At 37.0% G+C, this 26,105-nt stretch overlaps 1 protein-coding gene across 1 annotated transcript in view; it reads right to left on the bottom strand.

Moving 5' to 3' along the window:
* Window positions 1–26,105, bottom strand: part of LOC140756374 (uncharacterized) — an 88,786-nt gene that overhangs the window by 20,812 nt on the left and 41,869 nt on the right. Inside the window, exons 6-23 of the mRNA XM_073091848.1 lie at window positions 20,710–20,757; window positions 20,005–20,085; window positions 19,171–19,293; window positions 18,676–18,807; window positions 18,352–18,414; window positions 17,775–17,952; window positions 17,279–17,412; window positions 16,689–16,828; window positions 15,532–15,635; window positions 14,820–14,944; window positions 14,285–14,397; window positions 13,768–13,905; window positions 12,937–13,036; window positions 12,644–12,744; window positions 11,716–11,883; window positions 11,193–11,285; window positions 10,402–10,410; window positions 3,746–3,926 (exon numbers count right to left, since the gene is read on the bottom strand). Coding sequence (XP_072947949.1) covers window positions 3,746–3,926; window positions 10,402–10,410; window positions 11,193–11,285; window positions 11,716–11,883; window positions 12,644–12,744; window positions 12,937–13,036; window positions 13,768–13,905; window positions 14,285–14,397; window positions 14,820–14,944; window positions 15,532–15,635; window positions 16,689–16,828; window positions 17,279–17,412; window positions 17,775–17,952; window positions 18,352–18,414; window positions 18,676–18,807; window positions 19,171–19,293; window positions 20,005–20,085; window positions 20,710–20,757 — 2,031 coding nt within the window. The remainder of the gene's footprint in view (window positions 1–3,745; window positions 3,927–10,401; window positions 10,411–11,192; window positions 11,286–11,715; window positions 11,884–12,643; window positions 12,745–12,936; window positions 13,037–13,767; window positions 13,906–14,284; window positions 14,398–14,819; window positions 14,945–15,531; window positions 15,636–16,688; window positions 16,829–17,278; window positions 17,413–17,774; window positions 17,953–18,351; window positions 18,415–18,675; window positions 18,808–19,170; window positions 19,294–20,004; window positions 20,086–20,709; window positions 20,758–26,105) is intronic.

Raw genomic sequence — 26,105 nt, 5'->3', positions numbered from 1 at the left:
AAATTTTTTGATATCTCGCTTAGTTTTCGAGATATCGATATTTAAAAATCGAAAAATAAAAAAAAAATATTCTTTTAATGATGTATTTCGATAGATTTTTGGAAAAGAAAACGAAAACAAAGAATAATTTTTTTCGATATCTTGCTTAGTTTTCAAGATATTAATAAATACATTATTAAAAATGTTGGAATTTTATTGAAAAATTTTTTTGAAGATATATTTTATCCTTTATTATGATTATCACTATTATTATGATAATAATAAAAAAACCTAACCTAACCTAACCTAACCTAAACCTAACCTTTTTTTTTTTTTTTTTTTTTTTTTTTTTTTTTTTTTTTTTTTTTTTTCGTGGGGAATCCCTTCATGGGTTCCTCTCAGCCGCGGGGGCAGCGGAGAGGATATGCCGGACTCCTACCGGCTAAAACCCCACGGTGTTCCTCTGTACGCCCTTTGTCGGGACTGCGGGTACGCTATGCATTCGTCCGCGGTCCTGACGGCGTCTGCCCACCACAGGGCACGTCTCTGTGTGGGATGGAGCTGGAGCTACTCCATCCCCTCGTCTTTGAGGAGCGCGCGGGAACACCGCGCGCGCCACCTCGAGGCTAATGATGTATTTGACGTAGGACACCCCCGTGTCCTACGCCAATGCCTCCGTTATGGGGGTAGGAGATGGGCGTGGGGAGCCCTCCTCCTACGCCCGGTTTTCCGGCTGCGGATAGGGAGGTCTGAGGATTTCTCTCTCTCCCTCTCCGCAGCCTCCTTCTGCGAGATGACTTCCTCGCAGAAGGATTTTACTCCTTTCCAAGACCTGTCGCTCCCGACCATAGCTTTTACCACGGCAGGGAGCGAGAGGTCTGGCCCCACTGCAGCGACGAGTACACGGCGCTGGCTGTCCCATGCAGGACACTCCTCCAGTGTATGCTGCGCCGTGTCCTCGTCGCAGCTACAATGGTGGCACTGGGTGGTTGGCTCCCTTCCGGCTATGCGGCACAGGTACTTTCCGAAACACCCATGTCCCGAGAGCACCTGTGCCATCCGGAAGGTCAGCGATCCATGCCGCCTGTCCATCCAGGCTTCTAGCACCGGACGGACAGCCTCCACAGTCCTGAGGCCAGCCGTAGGTTCAGCCAGCCTCTCTTTCCACTTTACAGTCATGGACTGTAGAGCGCGGAACTTCCGCTCTTCCTCCTCCTTGGGCGTGGGGTGTTCCTCCCGGAGCCGGAGGTCTGCGCGCCATCTATACATCGCAGCACAGACCTCCGCCTCCAGATCCCAAGGAGGGCACCCCGCCAATAAGCACGCTGCCTCGAAGGAGATGGTGCGGTATCCACGAATGACCCCGACGGCCATCACCCTCTGCGGTCTTTTTAAGAGGGTGATATTCTGCCTTGTCAGGGCCTTCGCCCATACGGGTGACCCGTATAAGGCCATGGACCGCACCACCCCTAAGTATAGGCGGCGGCTACTCATACTAGGCCCCCCGAGATTGGGCAGCAGCCGTTTCAACGCAGCTGCCGCTCCCATTAACCGGGGGGCTAAGCGAGTGAAGTGCTCGCGGAAGTTCCAGCGGCTGTCGAGGATGAGTCCCAGATATTTCATATTTGACCCAACCTCGACACGGGTTCCACCAATGAGTATGTGGGACCCCCGCGGCGGTGCCTTCCTTGGCCCGTGAAAACACAGGGCCTCGGTTTTGGCGCACGCCAGTTGGAGCCCCAACATCTCTATCCTGTCAACCACCAGTGCCACCGCTTCAGTGGCAAGACGGGCAGCCTCCTCGTAGTTAGACCCCCGGGCAGTGACCAGCGTGTCATCCGCATAGCAGGTCACAGTAGCCCCCGGGGGTAGGTTACCCCGCAGCACCCAGTCGTATCCGATGTTCCACAGAAGCGGACCAAGAACCGACCCTTGTGGAACACCGCACGTCATCTGCCGACTGAGTGTGTGTCCTCCGTGCCCCGGGTACGTTATGTACCTATCGGAGAGATAGGCTCCAACGATCCGGCTGAGGTAGAGAGGCACCTTATGATACTTTAGTGCCTCTCTAACGCTGGCCCACGGCAGGGTGTTGAAGGCATTTGCTATGTCGAGCGAAATAGCCAACATCACCCCGCGTCGGGCCACCGCCTCATCCGAGAGGGCCTTTACGTGCATAATAGCATCGATGGTCGATCTGCCCTCTCGGAAACCAAACTGATTGCCGGATAGGTTCGGCCCTACCTCTCCTAGATGCCTGATGAGGCGACCTGCCACAATACGCTCAAAAAGTTTGTCTGCCTCATCAAGCATTACTAGGGGTCTATACGACGAAGGACACTCTGCGGGGCGTCCTTCCTTCTTAAGAAGAATTAGGCCGCCTGTTTTCCACTGTCTTGGGACCGATCCCGACTCCAGACAGGCATCACATAGCCTGCGAAACCGGTCCCCAAGCTCCTCAAGAGCTATAACCCAGGCGCGACCAGGTATTCCATCCGGCCCCGGGGCCTTATTCTTTCCCCGGAACCTTTTTTTTTTTTTTTTTTTTTTTTTTTTTTTTTAACGAGGGGGAAACCTTCAAAAGGTACCCGGTGCCGTGGGAGCGACACGGGGTTATGTGGGACTCTTACCGCACTAAAACCCCCCCGGTGGCCGTCCTCGGCGCTGCGTAGAGGACTCCGGGATCTCCAACGGAACGCAACCGGAGCCCTCTTAGCGCTGTGCCCCGTCGGGCTCCGCCCAGGTGAGCTTGATGCTCACCACACCGTCTGGTGTGCACGACGGTATGCGACCACACATACCGCCGTCCTTCCCGGGGTCACTGGCCGGGCGGTTTGAGCTCCCACTCTTGCCGTCCGCAACCCCGGAAGCCCCCTTTTAGTCGCCTCTTACGACAGGCAGAGGATACCGTAGCCCTATTCTGGTCCCGGAACTACAGGCTAACCTAACCTAACCAATACCAACTCAAATTTCAATCACCTCTAACTTCGTTGTCCCTTGCCCGATTTCTAATTATTTTATACCATCGTACTCGTCTCAACGATACCTTTTCGCACATACTACTTCCGTTTCTCTCCGTTTTCTAAATTTTTAAATATAATTTTCTCCGTTTTTCAAAAATCAATTTTTGGTTTTTCTCATGTTCCTCCGCCGTTTCTTAACGAATTCTCTTCATTTTTCTTCTACCGTATTCTGCACGTCCTCCCCTATCCGGAGATACCAGTCGCACCCGTTTCCGCCGCGCCGTTCCTCGGCAATTTCACTTTTAAAACGCAAAAAATCGAAATTTTTGAGTATCGATATCTCGAAAACTAAGCGAGATATCAAAAAAAAATATTCTTACTTTTCGTCTTGTCTCATCGAAATCTATACGGATTCGCATTCAAATCTTGGCGCCGTAAGAACCGTAATCCCCCCAAGATTGGAAATCATATTGGGTCCATAGGTAGAATATATTTTTTTATTACTGAAGTAGCAAAAAAAATAAATTGTATCCACCTATATATGACTACTGCCGCCCATGAACATATGTAATCAACCCCGGGTAAGGTGAGGTTAGCCACAAACGTGTTACTACCTCTGCGGACCAAGTTGGAATGCCTCGAATAAGTATGTCTCCCTTACCACACCCTTTAAACCAGAACACAGCAGCACTTAACATTGCTGTTATGTGTGCACGTGTGTGTGAGTTATGCTGCCGAACCTTAAAGGGTTCTCTTTACAAACTAAACCTACCACCATAAATAAACAACATTACATAACTCACAATTGCATTTCTTCTGCACATAGCGGAGCTTGCAGGCGGTTCGGTAGGAGGCGAACCTGATGAGGTCAAAGTTCTGGTCCCTCATCTCTTGCAGCAGCAGCGAGCGAGGGTCCACAGACCCCGTGCCGCTCACCGCAGGGGGCATCATGCCCACGGTCTCGCGTTCCAGGGACATTTTGACCTAAGTAAGACAAAGTGACCTAAAAATTTTGAATTCTATTTTAAACCTTAAGATATGCCTCTCTATCAAAAGCTTTCATTAATATAATTCAAGCTTAATAAAGATTACACAGGTATTAAAAAAAAAATTGAATGCCCATGGAAGGCCGAATTGGAATATTTTATTAGAATCGAATGTAAATGTTTTATATAAGTAAGACTTTTGTAAGTCATTAATCATTTATATTTTTAGTAATACTGTAAAAATTCACTCTTAATACTCAATAAATAATATCATTTTTAAATAATGAATTCTTGTTACACTCTTCCATAGGCTTTAATAACTAAATTACCCAGTACAGATCCAATGGAGCAGCAAAACAATTTTTATTCAGTTGTAAGTTGTAAAATTGCTTGTATTCATAGAAAATATTAACAAAAGATAGAGGTTATTTACCTTGCGTATATATTTTTATTTAGAACTTTTTACCTCCTTAAGAAGTAGAATAAAAGGCGGATCTAATTTTAGAAGTATTGTTAACCACACACACTCTAAAATAACCCTAAAAGATTAAAGATGTTACTACAATATCAAAGTTTCGAATTAACTGCGTAAATATTTTTAATTTTTCATGTAGTTCTGTAATTAATTAACGAATTACTTTAGAAAACATATAAAATGTCTATTGACATTTTATATCTTATTTTATATGTTATTACATATGTTTACTAATAAAATACAAGTTATTAGAACACTAAAAACTAAGCAACTAACACTGTATTCCCACCTTTAGTTATCTCATAACTTTGTTGACACAGCGATAATATATTCACCGCAAAACAATACTTTCGTATTTATATCGATTCGAAGATAATGAAGGTAACAATTCACTTATTTTATACACAATTAACACTTATTCTGTACACCGGATGAATTACAAATCCACAACATACTGTGTACAAAACAATAACACCATTACATACACTGTTTTAATGAAATTATGTATTTTTAATGCATTTCAATGAAATTAGAAAATCTCGAATACTACATGACAAGTAAGTCTGCCATTGAACTAACGTTTCTATTCATGACTAGAGTTTTGGTCGTTTTATAGTCTAGTTTCACAAATAAATAAAAAAAACACTAGAATACTATCAATAATTTAGTAAAATATATATTTAACGTAATAAATAATAGCCATGATTTATAAAAATATTTGTAAATGTTCCTTTTGTTATTTTAATTCTTCCTTTTTGTACAAAGCGTAATACTCTGCACATGCGTAGTACGGAACGCACATAGATATTCATAGACATTTTTTATACATCGTAAATAATAAGGTCATCAAAGGCAACAACCTCATTATTGTAGCTACATATATTTTCAACATCTGAAAGAGAATTAATAGTTGTTTGTTGTAGTGTAGAGCTAAATTATTTATTAGAAAAAGAATTATGAGAGTACTTACTTATAACAAATCTATGTCAGTTTATTTTTAACAAACTATACCCCACAGTTTCATTGGCATTTAAAGTGTATCTAAGATATAGTGGGTTTTAATATTTTGCGCCAATTATTTTTTTAATTATAGTCCGCGCCGAACTTATAGTCCGCTCTGAAGTTGTTGCGCGCTGGTTTAGTTTGCATATACTCCGTAACGTAAGGGCACACTAACGCAGCTATGTACCCGTGGGCGAAAGCGGGCAGCGGACGGGTGCTGGGAGGATCCTGCGCTGTCTTAGTCCCGCTAATATCTGCAATTTGCTATTACGACGCGACTCATTTCTATATTCGGAGCGGACAGTTTGGCTGGACAGTTCGGACTATACTCCTTATAAAGTCAAACATAAATTAGTATTTACAAAAAATATTTTGGCATTACAAACAGGCACATTATTTATTTGTGTACATTACATAATATAAATATTTATAAAGCGGTTATCACTATCATCATTAGCTTTTTAACTCTTTAAATTCCGAAATAACATAGAAACAAATCCCTTATTCACCTACTACAGGGATCAACATCCATATCTAAATCACGCTATATGGGACTGGGTAGGCCCTGTAGGGTCCTTGTAGGATGGCTAGTGAATCAGATGGATTGAACAGTCCTTATTTATTACTTCACAAATAATAAACAATAAGGGGCAAAAATGCTTAGGGGCAATCTTTGTGGTATACTGTATGAATTTCACCGACCGATTTTGTACTATTTTAGTTGCGTTACATGTTTTGTCCACCATTATCATCGAGCTTTTATTATTATTGGCTGTCGGCTGTTCAAGTGTATTTTTTTCGCCATTGAAGTGCAGTGTAATTTTAAATGCGTAAATAATATTTATGCTTCTTCTAAAAATCAAGCAGGCCTAGGCCTAGACCCTTCGTTCTTTTTTGTCTCTTTCTAGTTGAGACTATTCCATTAGAAACAGGTTAAAATAAAAAGGCGTAAATACAGTCAACTAACACATTTATTTATAAATAAATGAACACAGTTCACATTTATTTGCGATTCTACTTTTTTACACAGATCAGTTTTATTTACAACAACATTAATTTCGATACAAAGCATTCTACGATTCTATAATAATTATCATAAACTATTCAATTTTTAACTCTCCTGGAGCAATGTTACCATTTACGATTAGATTAGTTGATTACACATAAAGATAGAATGATTTGAAATATAAGTAAAGCTCTCTAAATATTATAAAGATTATATTACATCAAACACGCAGTTATATGATGCTCTAAGTTGCTCTATCAAACTTTGGTAATGATTTTTATATGACGTAACTTTTATAAGGAGACAGTCATACAACAAAATTAAAATAGGTCTGCCGCTGGCTCTATGATAAGGTCAAGTCTACCTGCATATGAATTTCGTAGACGAGAACTGTATTACTTAGTAAAATACATGATTGTAATTATGAATTTCTGACGTTTTAATTTGAATAGCGATAGGTATATTTTAGGAAAGCTTTTCTACAAAATATGCATATTTTTAAGAAGATATACGCGGGTAAATAGTATAGAATACAATGTGTACATTATTCAGGTATAGATATAGTTATACAAAGACAACATTATATACAAAATTATTGTGTTTGTCACAGATTTGTTTGCCAGTTGGTCCAAAATAGGACGATATAATTACTTAATAATATGCGGTTACATGTGAAATGTATATATTTTAATAAAATACTTTACAATTACAATAAAATTTTACATAAATATAAAGACAAGCGAATTGCGAATCTATCTGCTCTCAGCTCGCATACGTATTATTTTACATAGTATTTTGCTTCTACAATATATAACTACGATATTTACGCAACGCTACACAATGAAATTCATATAAAGAGGCCTATGTAGTATATTCCACTTACTAAATAATAGATAATATTAAATTACACTTAAATATCTTTTAAATTATTAATATTTGCTTAAATAATTTATATTTTTTAACTGATATAACTCCTCTAAAACTTCGATTCTATTTATCTATTTGCCCAAATCCCATGTTCAGCGTCCACCAGTAACAACATAAATTATAATAAACAACAACATGAACAAAATAATAAGTAATATTTTATAATACTTAAATTAAAATATTGATTGAGATATGCATTTTGAAATAATACGTTTAAAATATAAAAAATCACTGAAGTAAGACAATTATCGTTATAATATAATTTAAATGTCTATATTTTACAGCAATATCGATTTTTTCTATGAGATCAACTTACTGTTAAGTACCTAGTATATCTTTCTACTCTACAAACTACATTGAACATTTTTATTTTCTACAATACATATTTTTTTTTAAATATAAATGCACCGTCTTGTGGTGATATTACTTATTTCAAATAAAAAAAAATAACAGCAAAGTCGAATATCAAAAGTCCGACCACGATTATGTCTACAGTTGGTTGGCAAGTCGATTGATTAGGTCTGATCTGATCCATAGACAAAGCAGAACAAGGTGATAATTATTCTGCAATGTACAATTACGATACCAACAACGGATTGCTCATTGTGAAAAAGCGCGGGAAAACATAACCCAACGTATCGTAGGGTGGTTGTATGAGTCGCTAAATACTAAATTTAATATCATTTTATAATTACCTAAAATTCTACTCAATCTACTGATATTAACTGCTATACAATATAAATGTAATATGGTTTTACTACAATAATAAGATAACTGTAAATATTCCAATCACAATAATGCTTCGTTAACGTCATAGATTAGTAGTTAACGTATTGAAGTTGCAACATAAATATTTTATAATATTTTAGCATATTTCAGACAAATGTTTCAATAAAATTCATTTTTTTAAAATAGCTAGCACTACGTAAATTCTAGAGGATATAACCACAGTATAAGGATATACAGTATTTTATCTTCATACAAACGCACGAAACGCAAGCCACGCCTACTCGCCTCGAGGTAAGTAAACACTCGGTACACGCAGTGTCGTGAATGTGCCACGGTGACGAGCGGGTTATGTGACGGTTTTGTAAGATATTTTGTTGTTTCAAGAATAATATGGCGAAGAAAAGTTATAGATTATATTGTGTTGTTTTTGGTTGCTTCAATTCGTCAATAACACATCCAGATATAACATTTTTTAAACTGCCTGGAAACTCCGAAAGGTAAGACAATTACAATGATTTTTATGTTAATACTAGATACTTAATCTACTAGGTACTACTACTACTAAATTAGATTAGTTTTTAATTAATACAATTTGATATTTTAAAAAAATACGTATGATTGTTGTAATTTTGGTTCAGTAGACAGGTGTCAGAGCTTGTTATTTGAGGTTATCCCTCTTCTGAATTAATAGAATAAAACTATTTCTTCGACCAATTTACAACTTTTATTATTCCCGCGCAAAATAAAACTCGAAACTGTTGATAAACGAAGGGCTTGCTTGCACAACGCACGCGTCGTATTTATTCGTCGTCGCGCGGCGCAACAAAGGCTGAGGGCGTGGCTTAGCGGCCTTTCGGCACCCGTTTGTTCGCGCGATATGCCGCCGAGGGACTATTCTGAATGAGGTAATATAAATATTAGAAAATGAGAATTGATCTTAATTTATTTAGATCAATATTTTATTATTGTTGTATTATTTTAAGATCGTCAAAAATAAGAAACTACCATTTGAAAGGTATTTTCTTGATAGGTCAACACCTTTGTTTACATTTTGGACACCCAATTATGAATCGGAGTATAGATTATAATTAGAGATGCGCCGAATATTCGTTTGGTATTCGGTTTTCGGCGTATTCGGCATCTTTTTTGGTATTTGTATTCGGCCGAATTATTCGGTTTTGGTGCCGAATATATTCGGTTCGAGTAGGTATGTCTACTTTCGTGTATACACGACACGGTACATAACTAAAACACAAAACTTCTTATGTAAGATTTATGTTATATTTTAAGTCAAAGAAATCCTATGATAATTTAATAACATAAAGCAATTAAACTTCAAATCAACATTTATTTTGAAACCTTAAAATAACATATTTATTACTTACGAGCTGTGCCCCGCGGTTTCACCCGCGTTAAAAGTGTAAATACTCTGAAGTTTTCATGGGATTTAACTTTTTTGCGCTTATCCCTAATTCTTTTTCCAAAATTAATGTAGCCTATGTTACTGTCTATAACATCAGCTAATTGCCAGTGAAAGTCCCATCAAAATCAGTACAGCCATTTTAAAGATTAGCCGGAACAAACCAAATTTGAAATAATTTTTTTTTTCGTTAAAAGTACCGTATGTACCGTATATTTTATATTTTCCTTTTATGTTATATGGTCTTAGTAAAATGTTGTTATTTTGACATTACAAACAGACACTTAAATTTTAATTATTTGTATAGATTCTAAAGTTAGTATAGTTAACATTTATTTTAAACCTCAAATCAGTATTTCTTTTTACAACTTAAATCAAAGTTTTAATGAACACAGGTAACTGGCAAATTGACAATAATGGACACTATAAAAGAAATATTAGAACCTGTTTACGCGGCAAAACAATGAATTGGTAAACCGAATCATTCGGCCGAATATCCAGTTCGGTGAAAGTTAAACCGAATAATATTCGGTATTCGGTTATTCGGTGAAACCACTATTCGGCGCATCTCTAATTAAAATTATTATTAAATATTGTATTAAATATTTAAACTAAATTTTGCATAATTTATGTTAATTTATAAGCTATCATGTCGAACATATTTCATATTTTATTGTTGTAACTGTCAAGTACCCAATTATAAGAATAGTTTTTATTACGTAATATATACATATTAAAAAACATAACATGCATTTTCATTCAACACTTTCTATATAATTAACTATAGCATTCATTTGTATAAATAAAAAAATACAACATTTACAATCAAAAAATTAAAAAGAAAGTCAAGTATGCAGATGTAATTAAAAAACTGTAGGCAGGCAGCCCTAACGCGTTACCGTGCCCAGCGCAACCGTAGGTATCTAATTCAAGGACAGGGCCGAGTTAAATTACTGTATAATCCTTATACTGTGATATAACATAGACAATAACATACTTTTAAATATTTATCCATATTATGATAACAATGATTATATTGACTTTAAACTAGAATTCTAAATATTTTCACTACTCATCTAAATATTTTACTCCTTCGTTCATTTCATTTCACCGTCATCACATTAATTCGGTAGACTACTCTATTTCCATTATTTAACGTTTAAACTCACATCATTTAAATATATTAAATACTGTTGGCCTTTAACCGTAACCATCCGTGTACGTATAGATAGAAAACAATTGGTTGCCAAAAATCTGGATTATTATAAATCTTTAATAATCAATTTATAAATAAATCAGTGCGGTTATCAACTTACAGGCGTATATTGACAAAGAAAAAAAATTTTAGAAATACATTTTTAGGGTGCAACAGAAATTTCGAAGAGGTAAATTTTTATCCCCGAACATTTCTGCATCTACTTTAATATTGGCGATATTTTTTTCGCCAATTCCGAGTTACGTCACCGCTTTAGGACTCCCTTTTACAAAGTAATAACTACGCTTATGGTTTCTTAGCAAAAAAATACGACAAACACTCTTAGTTTGAAGAATTTTCATTATAACTTTCATCCCCCAGTACGCTAACGCTTCATCTTCCCTTCCTTTATTAGAATACCTACCTTTAAGATTCTTATCATAAAATGCTGACATTCTCTGTTATAATACAACATATTCTTATGCCGCTATAATCAAGAGACGTTTACACGTAGAACCAGTGCCGCCAAGTAAATCTGGTGACGGGAGCTCCACCGCGAATCGCCTCGTGCTCCGATTCTGGTGAAATGCAGCACGCGATACGCTGGAATTTTATAAAGATGTTTTATTATATAAAAGTCGCAAAAGTGTATACAGTCCATCTGATTGAATGTCTCTCATTGCTCTTGTCAATCACTGAAATTTTTAATCTATCCAGAATTGCAAACCTATCTTGGAGTTCTACCCGAGGTCGACAGTAGTGTTGCTATCCCCGAAGACTAAGTTGAAATGCATTTTTTAACTAATTTTGAAATGTATCTCGCTCACCACACACTACAAACCAGATCACAACAGTTCTTTACTGTTCTTATTAGGAAAACATATGCTTATGTGATTGTCGTGTCTCCAGAGTAGAACTGCAACGGGTTCTAATTCTAAACGCGAGTTTTCTTGCAGAATCAGGAGATTTAAATACCAAATAATTAAAGGTTCAATGATCCAATATTAGTAAATTAATTCCAAAAATAACCTACCTGACGACAGGTTCCAGGAGTAGTAGCCAGCTTGTAGATAGCCACGATGGGTATCATCAGAATAGAAGAGCATGCTAGCCCCCAGCCCAAAACCACTGCCCATTGCGGATACGTGTATTGTTGGTACTGGAGTGGTTGCTGGTAGATTAGGCCGAATACCACAACACCCTGAAAAAATTTTAAATAATTTCGAACTTATTCTACAAGTTTCCATTCCTAGAAGCAGTATTGGTTCTATTTACTTCTTAGTTTTATAGCAATTCTTTTTGATGTAACTAGTCGATGTAGCCTGTTGCTGATAGAAAAAGAAATTAATTGATAAATTAGAATGTACTATTTTATGTGACTTGCACAAAATATACTTAGTTTAATAAAAAGTTGGAATATATGACTTTGATTAGATCAAAATCATCTAAATATCATATTTCACCTACCTGTGTCTGACAACATCTCACAACCAAGTTAGATAAAGTCTTCTGTTGCGGTCTTTTTTTTTATAATATAAGAGTAGCAGACGAGCATGCAGTCCACCTGATGGTAAGTGGCTACTGCCGCTCATGGACATCTGTAATCAACCCCAGATAGGATTAGATATTCCTACCTGAGGTCGGCCACAGATGCGCCGCTACCCCTGAGGACTAAGCTGGAACGCCTCGGAAAAGTCTGTCTCCCTTACCACACCCTTCAAACCGGAACACAGCAGCGCCTAGCACTGCTGTTATTAGGTAGAAATAGGTGTGGCGGTGGTGCCGCCGGAGTCGAACCACAAAGGGTTCTACCACCTTCAAAATGGTCTGATTTATGGTTTCAAATCAAGACTGAAGAATCATTTATTGATTTTGATTTGGTCCACGTTATTTTTCCTTTTATGTTTTGCTTTTTATCTTTAATACTGACTTTTATAATCTAGAATGTATTCCAAACTTACGATTATAAAGACTGGGCTGACGAATTTCCAGCATATCCTCCAATAAATGCCGGGTCTGAATCCAAGCATTTCTTCAACGTCATCAGAAAATCTTTTTAGGCCTGTAAAATACAAAAAAGTATGCTTATATATTCATATTCATACATACCTAAGCAAAATTAATATTTTTTAGAATTACAGGAAGCAAAACATTCTATAGTGCATCTTAAAATCGCACCTTTATACCTCTCCCATTCGTATAAGGCAGAAATGGTGTGATACATATAGTATTAAAGAATTTCTACAATTCTTACCATAAAACCAAGATACTGCAAGGGCCTCAAAAAGGGCCGAACACAGTAGGGATATCCCGGCAGCATACGTATCCAGTAGATGAAACATGTAAATACCACCCTGAAAGAAACTATAATTATAAATCACCGCTATCGCAGTAAGACTGATATATTGACACGATTGGAACAGCGGTAACAAACTCCCGTATCTTCTTTATATTATAAAGAGGAAAACTTTGTTTGTTTGTTTGGTTGTAATGAATAGGCTCAAAAACTACTGGACCGATTTTAAAAATTCTTCCACCATTCGAAAGCTACATTATCCACGAGTAGCATAGGCTATATTTTATATGAAATATATTTCATAAATAGATTTTGAGGCGGTACAAAGTTTGCCGGGTCAGCTAGTTATTAATACAGCGGGTAGTGTGCTAAACGTACTCTAAAACTCAAAACAGATAAGATTGCAGTCGGATGTGTCGCTACCTTTGAGGACAAAGTAGGAAAGCCTCGGAAAAGTATATCTCCCTAACACATCCTACAATGTGAACACCCAACGACGCATAATACTGCTGCTATTGGATGCAAATAGATGGGCCGGTAGAGAAGTCGAAATACAAGGGTTCTACCTTTTTTTATAGTATAGGAGTAGCAGACGAGCAGTCCACTTGATGGTAAGTGGCTACTGCCGCCCATGGACATTTGTAATCAACCCCAGATAGGATTAGATATTCCTACCTGAGGTCGGCCACAGATGCACCGCTACCTAAGGACTAAGCTGGAACGCCTCCGAAAAGCTTGTCTCCCTTACCACACCCTTCAAAACGGAACACACACCTTCAAACTCCTTACCGGGGTAACGTTAACGCAGGCGACACAGAAGGAGACACACACGACGAGCAGCGTGAAGTGCTCGCGGCGGAGCCAGTGCGCGCCGCACGCACGCGCCTCGTCCAGCAGGCCGGTGATCACGCACTCCAGACCACCCATCTGTGACCAATGTGATACATTTTACTTATACTCCTCTGTGGAATTCTGAACTAAAGAATTCTTTAAATCATTAGAACTATATGCTAAGACAAGAACGCTTAAATTCGGAATATGGTCAGTAGTTATAATACGCTAATTGACGTGGGAGATTTAGGCATTTTCATCAAAGCGATTTAAACGCAAGAAAACAGAACTACGAAAAATGTTGTAACTTGATAAAAAGAGGAAATTTAAGTAAATATATGGCATACAGTTCGCCAAAACTGTGTTAAAGATCTGTTCTAGCCCATGATGGACTATAGCCATATGTTTTCTTTAAAAAGAACACCTGGTAGTTAAATAATTAACAATCATCAACCACGTAATCATACAGACTTACCCCAGAATCCAATCCAAGCATTATAAGCATGAAGAAGAAGAGCATTGCCCATAAGCTGGCTCCCGGCAGAGTGGCGACCGCTTCGGGATACACTTGAAATACCAAACCAGGGCCTGAAATATAAAAAAAAGTTTTTTTTCAAACCTGAGGAATTAAAAAAAATGTGTTCCAAGGTATGTGAAGTCGGCCAATTCGCACTTGGCCAGCGCGGTGGACTATAGCCTAATCCTTCTCATTCTGAGACCCGTGCCCAGCAGTGGGACAGTAAAGGGTTGATCATGATGATGATGATGATGATGAATAAACATTGTCCGAATTAAGTCCATGGTTAGAACATAAAAGTAAAAAAGAAATTGTCACAAAGATGGAAAGGAAAGGCTTAGACTTTCAGAAATACTAATTCTTGACCATACCTGATACAATACCTGAAGTCACCAAAAATCACAATGTCAATGCCAAAAAAAATATAGAAGGCCTTTGTCCAAATATTTACGACAAAAACAATTGAAATATAGTTGACTAATCAATACATTACCTTCAGTAGCTACGGAGGAAATAGGAACGCCTTGCTTGTGGGACATGAATCCAAGATACGTAAAGATCACGAATCCAGAGAAGAATGACGTGAAGCAGTTGACCAGAGTGGTGACGAGGCAGTCCCTGAAAAGAAATAAATTTAGTTAATTGAAATGTTAATTTAATTTATTATTAAATTGGAGTGTATTTATGTGTCTTTTACATGATGTTTCAGCAGTTGTGTAGTACTAATCGCAAAATTTTATTAACTTTAGATTTTAGTTAACTTTTGAAAGTCATAATCTTTACGCTATTTTTTGACTGATTAGGAGACGCTTTCTACACTCACAGATCCACTAGGGTCGTGGGTCACGTGGGTGCCGTGGTGACACATAAATAAATAAACGCTTTCTACACTCACAGCCCCACACTAGGATTCCCTGTGTCGTGGGTGCCATGGACACATAGACAAATACACAAACACCAAGACCCAGAAACAGAAATCTAAATTCATCACTTAGATATCTGTCTGGCCGAGAATCGAACCCGGAACCCTTTGCGCGTCAGACCGGTATGGTGGCCGCTCCGCCACGCGGGTCGTCGACGAATACACAAACACTCACACCCAGAAATTATATCTAAAGTCTTCAAATATCTGTCTGACCGGGGAACGAATCCGGGTCGCTTAGATTTTGTACATTTTAAACGAATTTACACGGTAATATTTTCACCTGTAACAATTGTTATGGAAGGTATTGTAGCTCGCGTAGGACAGATGCACACCGAATCCAGCGCCAACTGAGTAGAATATCTGAACTGCTGCGTCCACCCAAACCTGAAAACATAACACAATTCAGAGACTCATAATATAGAGAACGCCTAAAAATACTTTTTAAAGCTATACAATGATTTAGTCAACATAGCTAGGCTTTTTTACTACGAATGTGCTACCATCATAGATTAGTAAAGATACTTCCCCGCCTTGAAATTGGATGAAGCCACAAACAGCTTATTATAGTAAGTTCTTTTTTTGAATTCTTGACAAATAAAAACATTTTTAGACAAAATTTACGAATAAATAACTAATACTGCTTAATATACATAATAAATAAATAATTTATAATAATAGTTTCAAATATTTTAGGTACATTTTAGGACGGAGACGTGGCAAAACTTTTTTACGCAACTATTTCAATTCTCAAAACTGGGTACATTTTCTTGTTAGGAGTGAGTAATCTTTACTAATCTATGGCTACCATGACCTAAATGTTATGACTAACCTTTTTAAAAAAGTGCAAAGTCAGCAACACTGGCGAGTTAGAGGGGTCCAGACACACCCTTGGCATAGACGATAAAATTAAAAATCTTCAAAATGGAAGACCGTTTTTGTTCTTCGCTGACAAATTTCAGAATTTATTATTCTCTTAGCGAGGATAAGTAAAAATTCAGAGACAAATCACCATTTTTTCGCCGACCTCTATTAGGCTGAAAACACACTGCGATTAACCGCAAGACTGAAACCGCAAAAATATAAAACATATTGCTTTCTATACAAGTGCACGCACTCGATTCAGTCTCGATGGGCGAGCGATGAAACTAACCCCTGCTGATGAAACAACACGTGCTGTTCGCCTGAAATCCATGATGAGACTGAAATAAAATTAAGCCAAAAGAAAATGATCGTATGTGTTTTGGCGTTTACAGCTATATTTATTCAGTCTGCGTTTAACCGCAGTATGTGGCGGCCGAAGTGTGGTGGACTCCCACGATTCCATTTGATGTGAATGTAACTTTGTCATTCGATGAAAGGTGCGGTGGAGGAAGGGTGATGTAGACACCATTATCATTGTAAAGTCTGCATAACATGCAGAGACATATGAAGACTCACCTGGGTATCCTTCAAACGTGTGAGTTCCGGATGCAAGTAGTATGCGATGCCGCGTGTGGCGCCGGGTAAGAGAAGACCTCTCGCGAGCAGTATGGACAACACCACGTACGGCATTGTGGCCGTCATCCAAACCACTTTACCTGTGTAACGAGCTCTTTGTTAGAACCGTATTTAGTTTGCAAGAAATAAATATGGTTTTGGGTTGCCCATAAATACACATTGGAGAAACGTTCTATGCTCCAAAGAAATTGCAACTATGTGTCTGTTTGGTATTTCAAAATAAATGACATTTTGTAAGCTTCTTAATAAAGCTTACAATAACATTTTTATGATACCACACCATAAAAACACTTTTTCGTCACTCCATAATCCGTCTACGTTTTTCAATGTACATATATTAACTACTATCATTACTATGTACTACTATTGTTATAATAATTATTATTACTATCTAGATAACGGCAAAATTAATTTTAACAATTGAGTACTCAAAGTTATATGAGAGAGATGTTGTATTTTACCTTGGAAATATTAAAGATATCTTAATTATAACAATCGTAAATGTGTGTGTAGTTGATACAACAAATTACCTGAACTCTTAACCCCCTTGAACAACGAAAGGTACAGGGTGAAGTAAACAACCCCCAAGCAGACAACCAGTTGCCATTTTGGTAGTCCCAGGTCATTGAGGCCTTCAGAGTGTTGCATCTCCAGAACTGCGCGGCTGAAATATGATTTTAATGTGAAAACCCTCGTATATTTATTTAGTACAGTTTAATAAAAGTAAGGATAAATTCCACTTAGACTGCAGTAAATCAAAAGTGACACCAGAAACTAGACCAGATGACGAGGATCTACTAGATTGTTCGAGAACTTACTGGAAGTACTCCGAAGCCGGCGTGAAGTGCGACAAGGGTCCCTGGTACGGTACGTCAGTCCTGTTAGTGTCGTTGAGTCTCGCGGCATCCCAGCACTGTTCTGTGTTCCACGCGTTGTCGCATTACACCCAGGGCAGCTCGGAGCGAGCTGATGATACCAGGAAGTAGACCATATCACTAGGATCTACTAGATTGTTCGAGAACTTACTGGAAGAACTCCGAAGCTGGCGTAAAGTGCGACAAGGGACCCTGGTAGGGCACATCGGTTCTGTTAGTGGCGTTGAGTCTTGCGGCATCCCAGCACTGTTCCGTGTTCCATGAATTATCGCAGTGCACCCAGGGCAGCTCGGAGCGAGCTGATGATACCAGGAAGTAGAACGCCCAGCCTGGTGAAGGCAAGGTCACTTATGTTTATTATAATCTTATTTAAACTTGTATTGAAGGTGGTAGAACCTTTTGTGCTTCGACTCCGGCGGCACCACCGCCACACTTATTTCTGCTTATTAACAATAGTGTCAAGCACTGCTGTTTTCTCGTTTCAAGGTTACACTTTTCAGGCGTTCCAGCTTAGTCCTCAGGGGCACATCTAGGGCCGACCGCAGGTAGGAAATATCTAATCCTATCTAGGTTGATTACACATGTCCATGGGCGGCAGTAGCCACTTACCATCAGGTGGACTGCATGCTCGTCTGCTACTCATATATTATAAAAAAAACTTATATAAAGTACTGTAGTTCATCAGATAATTATCGATTGCTGTCAATTATAGAGTAGAGTTTACTTACCGATAATGACGTTATAATAAAATGATACGTAGAAGGCCACCATTACAGCACAGAAGCCGACACCTGGATAAAAATAACTTAACATTTAATAATTGTTCATAAATATAATTACATAATCCTTTTGCATGTAAGTATTAGTGATCGTATCATATCAACGGAAAATATAGTAACAAAATTCATTGCTATTAAAGAATTCGATAGGTGGAGAAATAATGCTCAGTCAAGTTATTTAAAAATGTATATTGCTATAAGTAAGTATTATTTAATTATTGTGAAAAAAATAGTATATTCATAAAAGGCCAGTTTATTGACCTGTAAACTTACCTTTGAATAGAGGACATATTTTCCATAACGTGATGGGTCCTTGTCGATTGTATTGACCCAAAATCAGCTCCATGTAGAACAGTGGAACCGCACCGAATATTAGCATCAACATGTATGGGATCAGGAATGCTCCTAAAAAGTTTTATTATGTTTAACCGCTAGATTATTACTGAAAATGTATGACAAGGACTAATAAATTGACGATAGTAATTTAAAAAATCATACAGGTTACTGAAACTTAGCCTCAATCTGAAGGTCCGAGACCAATTTCAATATATTTCGAAGTCATACGCGTATTAAAATCAATTAATCAACCGCTTTGTTAAAGTATGAAGGAAATGATCTTGAGAAATCCTTTAAGTACCTACTCCTTTAAACAAAATGTCTTGAAGTATACTAATCCGCACTGAGCCAGCGCTGTAGACTATGGCCTAAGTACTTCAAGCCCAGTAATGGAATAATTATGGGTTAACGACAATGAAATTTAGGTCTCACCTCCACCATTCCTGTAGCAAAGATACGGGAAGCGCCATACATTCGCCAGGTCCACTGCAAAGCCAATGATTGAGAGCAGAAAGTCTGCTCCCGTACCCCATGTCTCTCTGCCGTCATTCGGTTCTATCAAAACATAATTTAAAATCAATTATTGTTTAGAAGAATGTTATATTTTAATGCTAAGAGTTTCTGCTAAGAGTTAAAAGCCGTGGGTTCTCCGAAAGTCGACAACGTTTTTAATTTGATTGTGGTCGGTGGGGCCATCCATGGCTGATTTTTTTGTTTATAATATAGGAGTAGTAGACGGGCAAGCAGTCCATTTGATGGTAAGTGGCTATTGCCCCCTATAAACATCTGCAATCAACCCTGGATAGGATTAGATATTCCTATGAGTACATCAGTGCTCAGGTCGGCCACAGATGCGCCGCTACCCCTGAGGACTAAGCTGGAACGCCTCGGGAAAGTATGTCTCCCTTACCACACCCTTCAAACCAGAACGCAGCGTTTAACACTGCTGTTATGAGGCAGAAGTAGGTGCGGTGGTGGTGACACCGGAGTCGAACCAAAGGGTTCTACCACCTTCAAACATTTAATGACAACAACAACAGTCAACGACAGTCGGCGACGGTCGCTGACGACAGGCGACGCTAGCCGACGACGGTAGCTATTGGTAATGCGTTGACATGAAATACCGATCATATATTTTAAATATAAAGTTTAACTGTTGCAGTAAAGCTTCCCATTTCGCATTCATTACAATAAAAATATACACCATCTATCTCAGCAATAAATGAATCAGGCTTCGTTTCTCAATAATACGATTTACCAGCTCACCTGCCTTGATGCTGTTCGCTCTAACTCGTTTCGTCGACTCGGTATAATACCCCTCTTCTTCTATTTGGATCTTCGGTTCCTCTGCGGGATTCAATATTTATTGCAATTTACTCTCCAATAAGATTAAGTTAGAAAAATAGTTGGATTTTCTTTCCAATTTTTAACAGAATAGATAAACAGATTTAAATCGTTTTGTACAGGTAATTTAAGTTTTAATTTGTAAATAATCAGCCCTTAATCTCAAAATTGTTTTGTGATAATGCAAAACACATGTAATACATATCCTATATAGTTTCTAAAGTAATTCAACGGTATCTATATTTATTACAATTTTGTCTTCTGACAACATTTTGTTCCGTAAAACAGAAGTACCTACTAACTTCCGCATGTCAATGTTATAATAAACCAGTGGTTAAAACTCGCCCTTTCAATCGGAAGGTCTTAGGTTCAAATACCTGGCGCACACCTCCGGTTTTTCAAAGTTATTTTAAAACTGTGAAAAAACTTTCTATAGTTTTACCAAATACTAACAAAATCATTATCATTAAATAAATCTAACGCTCCAGGCGCTAAACTAATAAACCTGCAAAAACAATTAAAACGATATTACAATTAATTTGTCAGTACCCAGTTTGAATCTGGCCCCAGGCGGCCTCAGTTAATGGGATACCAATCCAATTAATTGAAACTTGTCGCGATACTCACTTTTGTAGCATGATAGTGTCACCACAGAGCCCTTCGTCGATTTGTGATCTGAAACAATAATATTATTATTTAATAAACTAATTATTTAAAGAAACGAAACAAAATTAACTTAACCTATAGTAAGGCAAATATAAGTTTTCTAAACATTAAGACCGATATAAATACTCGTATGAGTATGTCTCCCTTACCACACCCTTCAAAGCGGAACTGAGCAGCGCTTAACACTGGTATTATAAGGCAGACGTAGGTGTGGCGGTGGACCTTGAGTCGAACCAAAAAAGGATCTAACATTTTTAATAAGAAAAAAAGGAATATTGGCAATGGGTGTAATATAAACAAGAAAGTTATTACATAATTCTGTCGATTAGGGTTACACCTTACCACCCCATGTTTTTGACCTTAACCCTTGACTTCAAACAAATTCAAAACACGCCTTAAACGCATAGGTTAGAGTTCACTAGAAAATCCATATGCATAAGTGATAATAATATGAATTGCAAAAAATGCTTCCTATTGGACGGGCGATATAGGTACCGTGTTTTTTCAAGATTAAAGCTGAAATCTGTAAAAACTGAAAGTTCATCATTTAAACAAAAAAATAGCGGGTTTTACCTACACTGTGTTATAGCATTTATTTTTGAATACTCAATTTTAAGTATATACATTTTTCATTCCGAGGTTCGAATCCTAGAAGCACACCTCTAATGTTTAGTTTCTGCATATCATAAATTATTAATTTAACAATTGCCTTAACGCCGAAGAGCTACATCATGAAAAAAAATATCTAAAGGCGTGTGAAGTCTAATTCGAACTTCGCCAGCGCGCTCGACTATGACCTAAACTCACTCCGAACGGAGACGTATGCCCAGCATTGGGACAGGGTCATCAACAACATTCGAGAATCAGTATCAGTGATAATGACCGTGTAAAGTTGATTTATTCATTACCAATCAAGCAATAATAAAAAAAACTTATCGTAAACACGTCATAACCAAACATAACTTAAGACCAAAGATTAATGATTTTCCCCTTGTCTTTTATGCCTCGCACCTGACCGCCTCAATGCCGAATGCCGCGCATTCAAACACGCCACCACATTTAATAACTCCCAACGACCTCCATTATTATGGGTCCTATTGGATGCCGAGGCAGAATTCCACAATAATCCGAGGCAAGGTGCGAAATTGGAATGCAAAAATGGAATCCACTGGAATTCACGGATAATTCGTTCGATAGAGACGGTTTTTTCGATTACGGGGTTTTTATTTGTCTACAATTTAATTTGTTTTGAAGTGTTTGGTATATTTTAAGTATATAAATACGAATAAACAGTTAGGAAAATAAAATATTAAGGAAAAGCGTATTATAAGTAAAGTTTTATGGAATATTTACATGTTCTTATGTGACTCTATTATTCTACTTGATACTACTTTTCATTAAGATTCATACATTCGAAGACATACGAAGACGAAGCAACATATTATGTTTTAAATAAATAATAAATAACTTTAATTACGATTATTAAAATGTATAAATTAGTTAAGTGAATAAAATTTCTTCGAACGCGAATTTAACTGTAAGAAATAAATAATATTGTGCTTAATTTAAAACACTTATTACAAAAATAAAATACTATCATAAAAAAATTTCAATCAAAATAGTGATGTTTACTATCTTTGACGCGTTCCATATGCAAAAAATTAGCATCACCCATAATTATTTTCATAACAATAACAAACCTTGATATTATTTAACCAACATTAAAAGCATTTGTCCTTCACTTCCCAACAGTAAATACAAGCAATAAAATTCTCAAACAACTAAGTTCAAGTTCGTTTGTACGAGAATCCTTGCATTTCCACAACTTGGAGTTTGTGGGACTTCACTACCGCTTGTTTTTTAATTAAGTTCACAACTCATAATTTCATCGCTGCCAGGCACTCGTTGCACGCATAATGTAGTGTTTGTCGAGTCGCTATTAATATGGCTGCAATTTTCAAGGATTTAATGGTACTCTACTTACTTAGTTACTCTTTATAATAGCTAACTGTAATGTTTTTACGATTGCCATAGGTGTTTTTGTTATATACTATGTTATTTTTATATAGGAGTAACAATGACATAATGTCCGCCTGATGGTACAATTGGACATCTGTAATCAACTTCACGTAAGATTGGAGTCCTACCTGTAATCGAACACAGATGCGTTGTAACCCTTGACAATTAAGTCTCGGATAAATAGGTATGCCTCCCTTAATAGGTATACCCTTCAAACCGGAACAGGGCTGCGCTGAACACTGCTGTTTTTAGGCAAAAATAGAGGCTTCCGGAATCGAACAATAAAGTGATTAATACTGCTTCAAATATCGATTAATTTACATATAAGGCGTTTGCGATCGGCTTCAGGTAGAAAAGAGCTGTTCGTATCTACTATAAGTAGGATTGCCACCCGTACTTTACAATAAATGACGTTATTTCAAGTAAACACAAGGTGTACCCTATACTTTATGAGAACAATAAAGTACCAACACGATAATACTTTATTTCGCATGATTTGGTTTAAAAGCTTAGTCGTACGTATTTTTTCTTTAAACGAAATATAACGGTTGGTGCTGAGTCAATGACGCTATTCGCCATCGCCACATCCCTTAACTTAAACATGTAAATAGTATCAAAATAAAGTACTTTATTTTAATAATTTTAATTACTTTATTTTGATACTATGATATATTTATTAGTATCAACTATGATATATTATGATATATTTAATACTATGATATATTTAATAGTATCAAAATAAAGTACTTTATTTTGATACTATGTACTTATTTTTCTTACCTATAACAACCAATATACCTGTAAAAAAAGAGGTGGCAACCCTAATAATAAAATGGACTGCATTCTTGATGGCTACTTCAATCTTATTAAAAAAATCTTAAGTAGTATGCTATAAACTAATCTCTTAAACTTTATTTATGTCCTAACGAGTTTTGATACCAAATTTCACTGCCCCTGAGCTCGAATTTCGCCAACTAAGGGATTTGCGAGCCATGAAAATAATCTATTATCTTCATTTCACGTTAGCTCCGGCGGTTTCAGCGTTTATGAATCAATCAGTCTAGGTTGTACAAAAATATGGTGTTACACAAAAATATCATTTTTTTTAACGAATCATTGAAAGGAATTCATACACACACGTATTTACACATCCACGGAAGTATAACACAAACATATTTAGTGATTGTATTATACCAAGATACTTTCGGTGTATCTTTAAATGCATAATCTCTATTAACTAATCATAGATTAGTAGAGATACTTCGCCGCCTTGAAATTGAATGAAGCCACAAACGACTTATTGGTAAGATCTTTTTTTGAATTCTTGACAAAAGAAAACATTTTTACAGAAAATTTACGAATAAATAACTAATACTGCGTAATTTACATAATAAATAAATAATTATTTCAAATATTTTAGGGACATTTTAGCACGGAGACGTGGCAAAACTTTTTTTATGCAACTATTTCAATTCTCAAAACAGGGTACATTTTCTTGTTAGGAGTGCGTAATCTTTACTAATCTATGTAACTAATTAGTAAAGACTAAGTTAAATCCTCTTAGGTAATGTCAATGTATCATAATTATCTAAAAGTGCAAGTTACGTCTAAACGTTTCAGTATTTTCCAAGATTACCTCATGTACCTATATAGAAACAAAATTGAAGTTATTTTGAAATTACAGACAGTCACAACTCACAAACGATTAATTTTTGCAGTTATTTAAAAGTTTTTTTTATATTTAACAGCCAATTTTATCCTAAATTGAAATAAGTATAGACGTTTGTCTAATAGCAACAGGAGATTATATATCGCAATCCAACTTTGTTCTTATAAACACACAAAAAACGCGACACACAAGAATACAACAAAGAAAACCATCTTGTGTAACGGAACAGAAAATTCAATAAGTTATGGACAGTTCATAAGCAAACAAAGTCGAGTGTTAAAGAAATGAGACTTTGAAGAGGCAATAAGGCCGTCCTCTCTTCAAGGGTTCCTTTGTACTAACCTAGGACACTGTTACTCAATCACTGTATCGAGCTTTGAAGGGCGAAGTTAAACAAGTAGACCGAGTTTGCAAAATTTCAGAAGTCAAAACTACTCGTACTCGGAGTACAAAATACTTACCATAATTGGATTAAAAAAAAACTAAAAGTTTTTCTTTGTAATTTAGAATTGGGAAACGAACATGCAATCCAATTTATGGTAAGTGGCTGCTGCCACTAGTGGATATCCGTATTTAACCCAAGATAAGATTAGGTTCCTACCTGAAGCCAGGGAGGGATTCTTTGCTACCTTGCTACCTATGGGCTAAGTTGGAACGCCTCGGATTTTTTTTTAGTAGACGTGCTGATATTAGATTGGTTATTCAATAATTTATATTTATAAGCTCTTGAAAAAAATCTACATAATAAAACGGAACAACAATATATAAGTACGGCGAATTAAAATAAGTTAGAAGTTCGTAAAATAAGTTGAAAGTACATAATTAGGTAATAAGATTCAAGAAGCAATTAACAATATTAAATTGCATTGTGAGAATAAAATATTAAAACAAAAATAAAAAAATAATAGATTCGACTTAAAGCTAATGATTGAACTTAATTAGATTCTTATCTTCTCGCTCTCGCGCTGACCACTGCATTGCTAATCTCAATCTCTAGGGATGCTTTCCTCAGCACTAATTAGATTTTATTAAATTGCGAGTACCTTTTAATTTGATAGTCACCTTTCAAATAAATATGCATAAAAAGCAGTGATAGCCTAATGGTTAAGAAACTCGGCCTCTTGATCGAAGAGTCCAAGTTTCAAATCCCAGGCACGCACCTCTGATTTTTTAAAGTTATATATTTATTAGAAATTTATTATCACTTGCTTAAAGGGCGAAGGAAAACATCGTGAGGAAACCTGCATAACTGAGAAATCTTAAAAAAATATTTTCAAAAGGTATGTAAAGTCTGCAAATTCGCACTTGGCCAGCGCGGTGGACTATGGCCTAATCCGTCTCAGTCTGAGAGGAGACCCATGCCCAGCAGTGGGACAGTAATGATGATGCATAAAATAAATCATAGTTCCTACACCTGTGACCTAAATTAGGAAGGCTCGTATTAATGTTTCCATATCAGTACAGCGTTCAAATCAGAATACCGATCTGCTGTACTGAGCGTTCCGGGTGTAATCCTCGGACAGCCAAACGATATATTTAACCAGTTAACCTTCATCTAGCATTAAGCAGTTCCTGCGTTTTGGTAAAAGGGCGTGGATTCGGACTCACTTACTCATAAGGACATCTTAGTCCTTTGAAGTTTTTTTTTTTTTTTTTTTTTTTTTTTTAT

The sequence above is a fragment of the Epargyreus clarus genome, unplaced genomic scaffold, assembly GCF_041222505.1.
Source record: "Epargyreus clarus isolate Ecla_fem2 unplaced genomic scaffold, WU_Ecla_fem_2.2 ptg000035l, whole genome shotgun sequence".
NCBI lineage: Eukaryota > Metazoa > Arthropoda > Insecta > Lepidoptera > Hesperiidae > Epargyreus > Epargyreus clarus.
The sequence above is the reverse complement of the archived record's forward strand: the minus strand, read 5'-3'. Positions and strand labels throughout refer to the sequence as shown.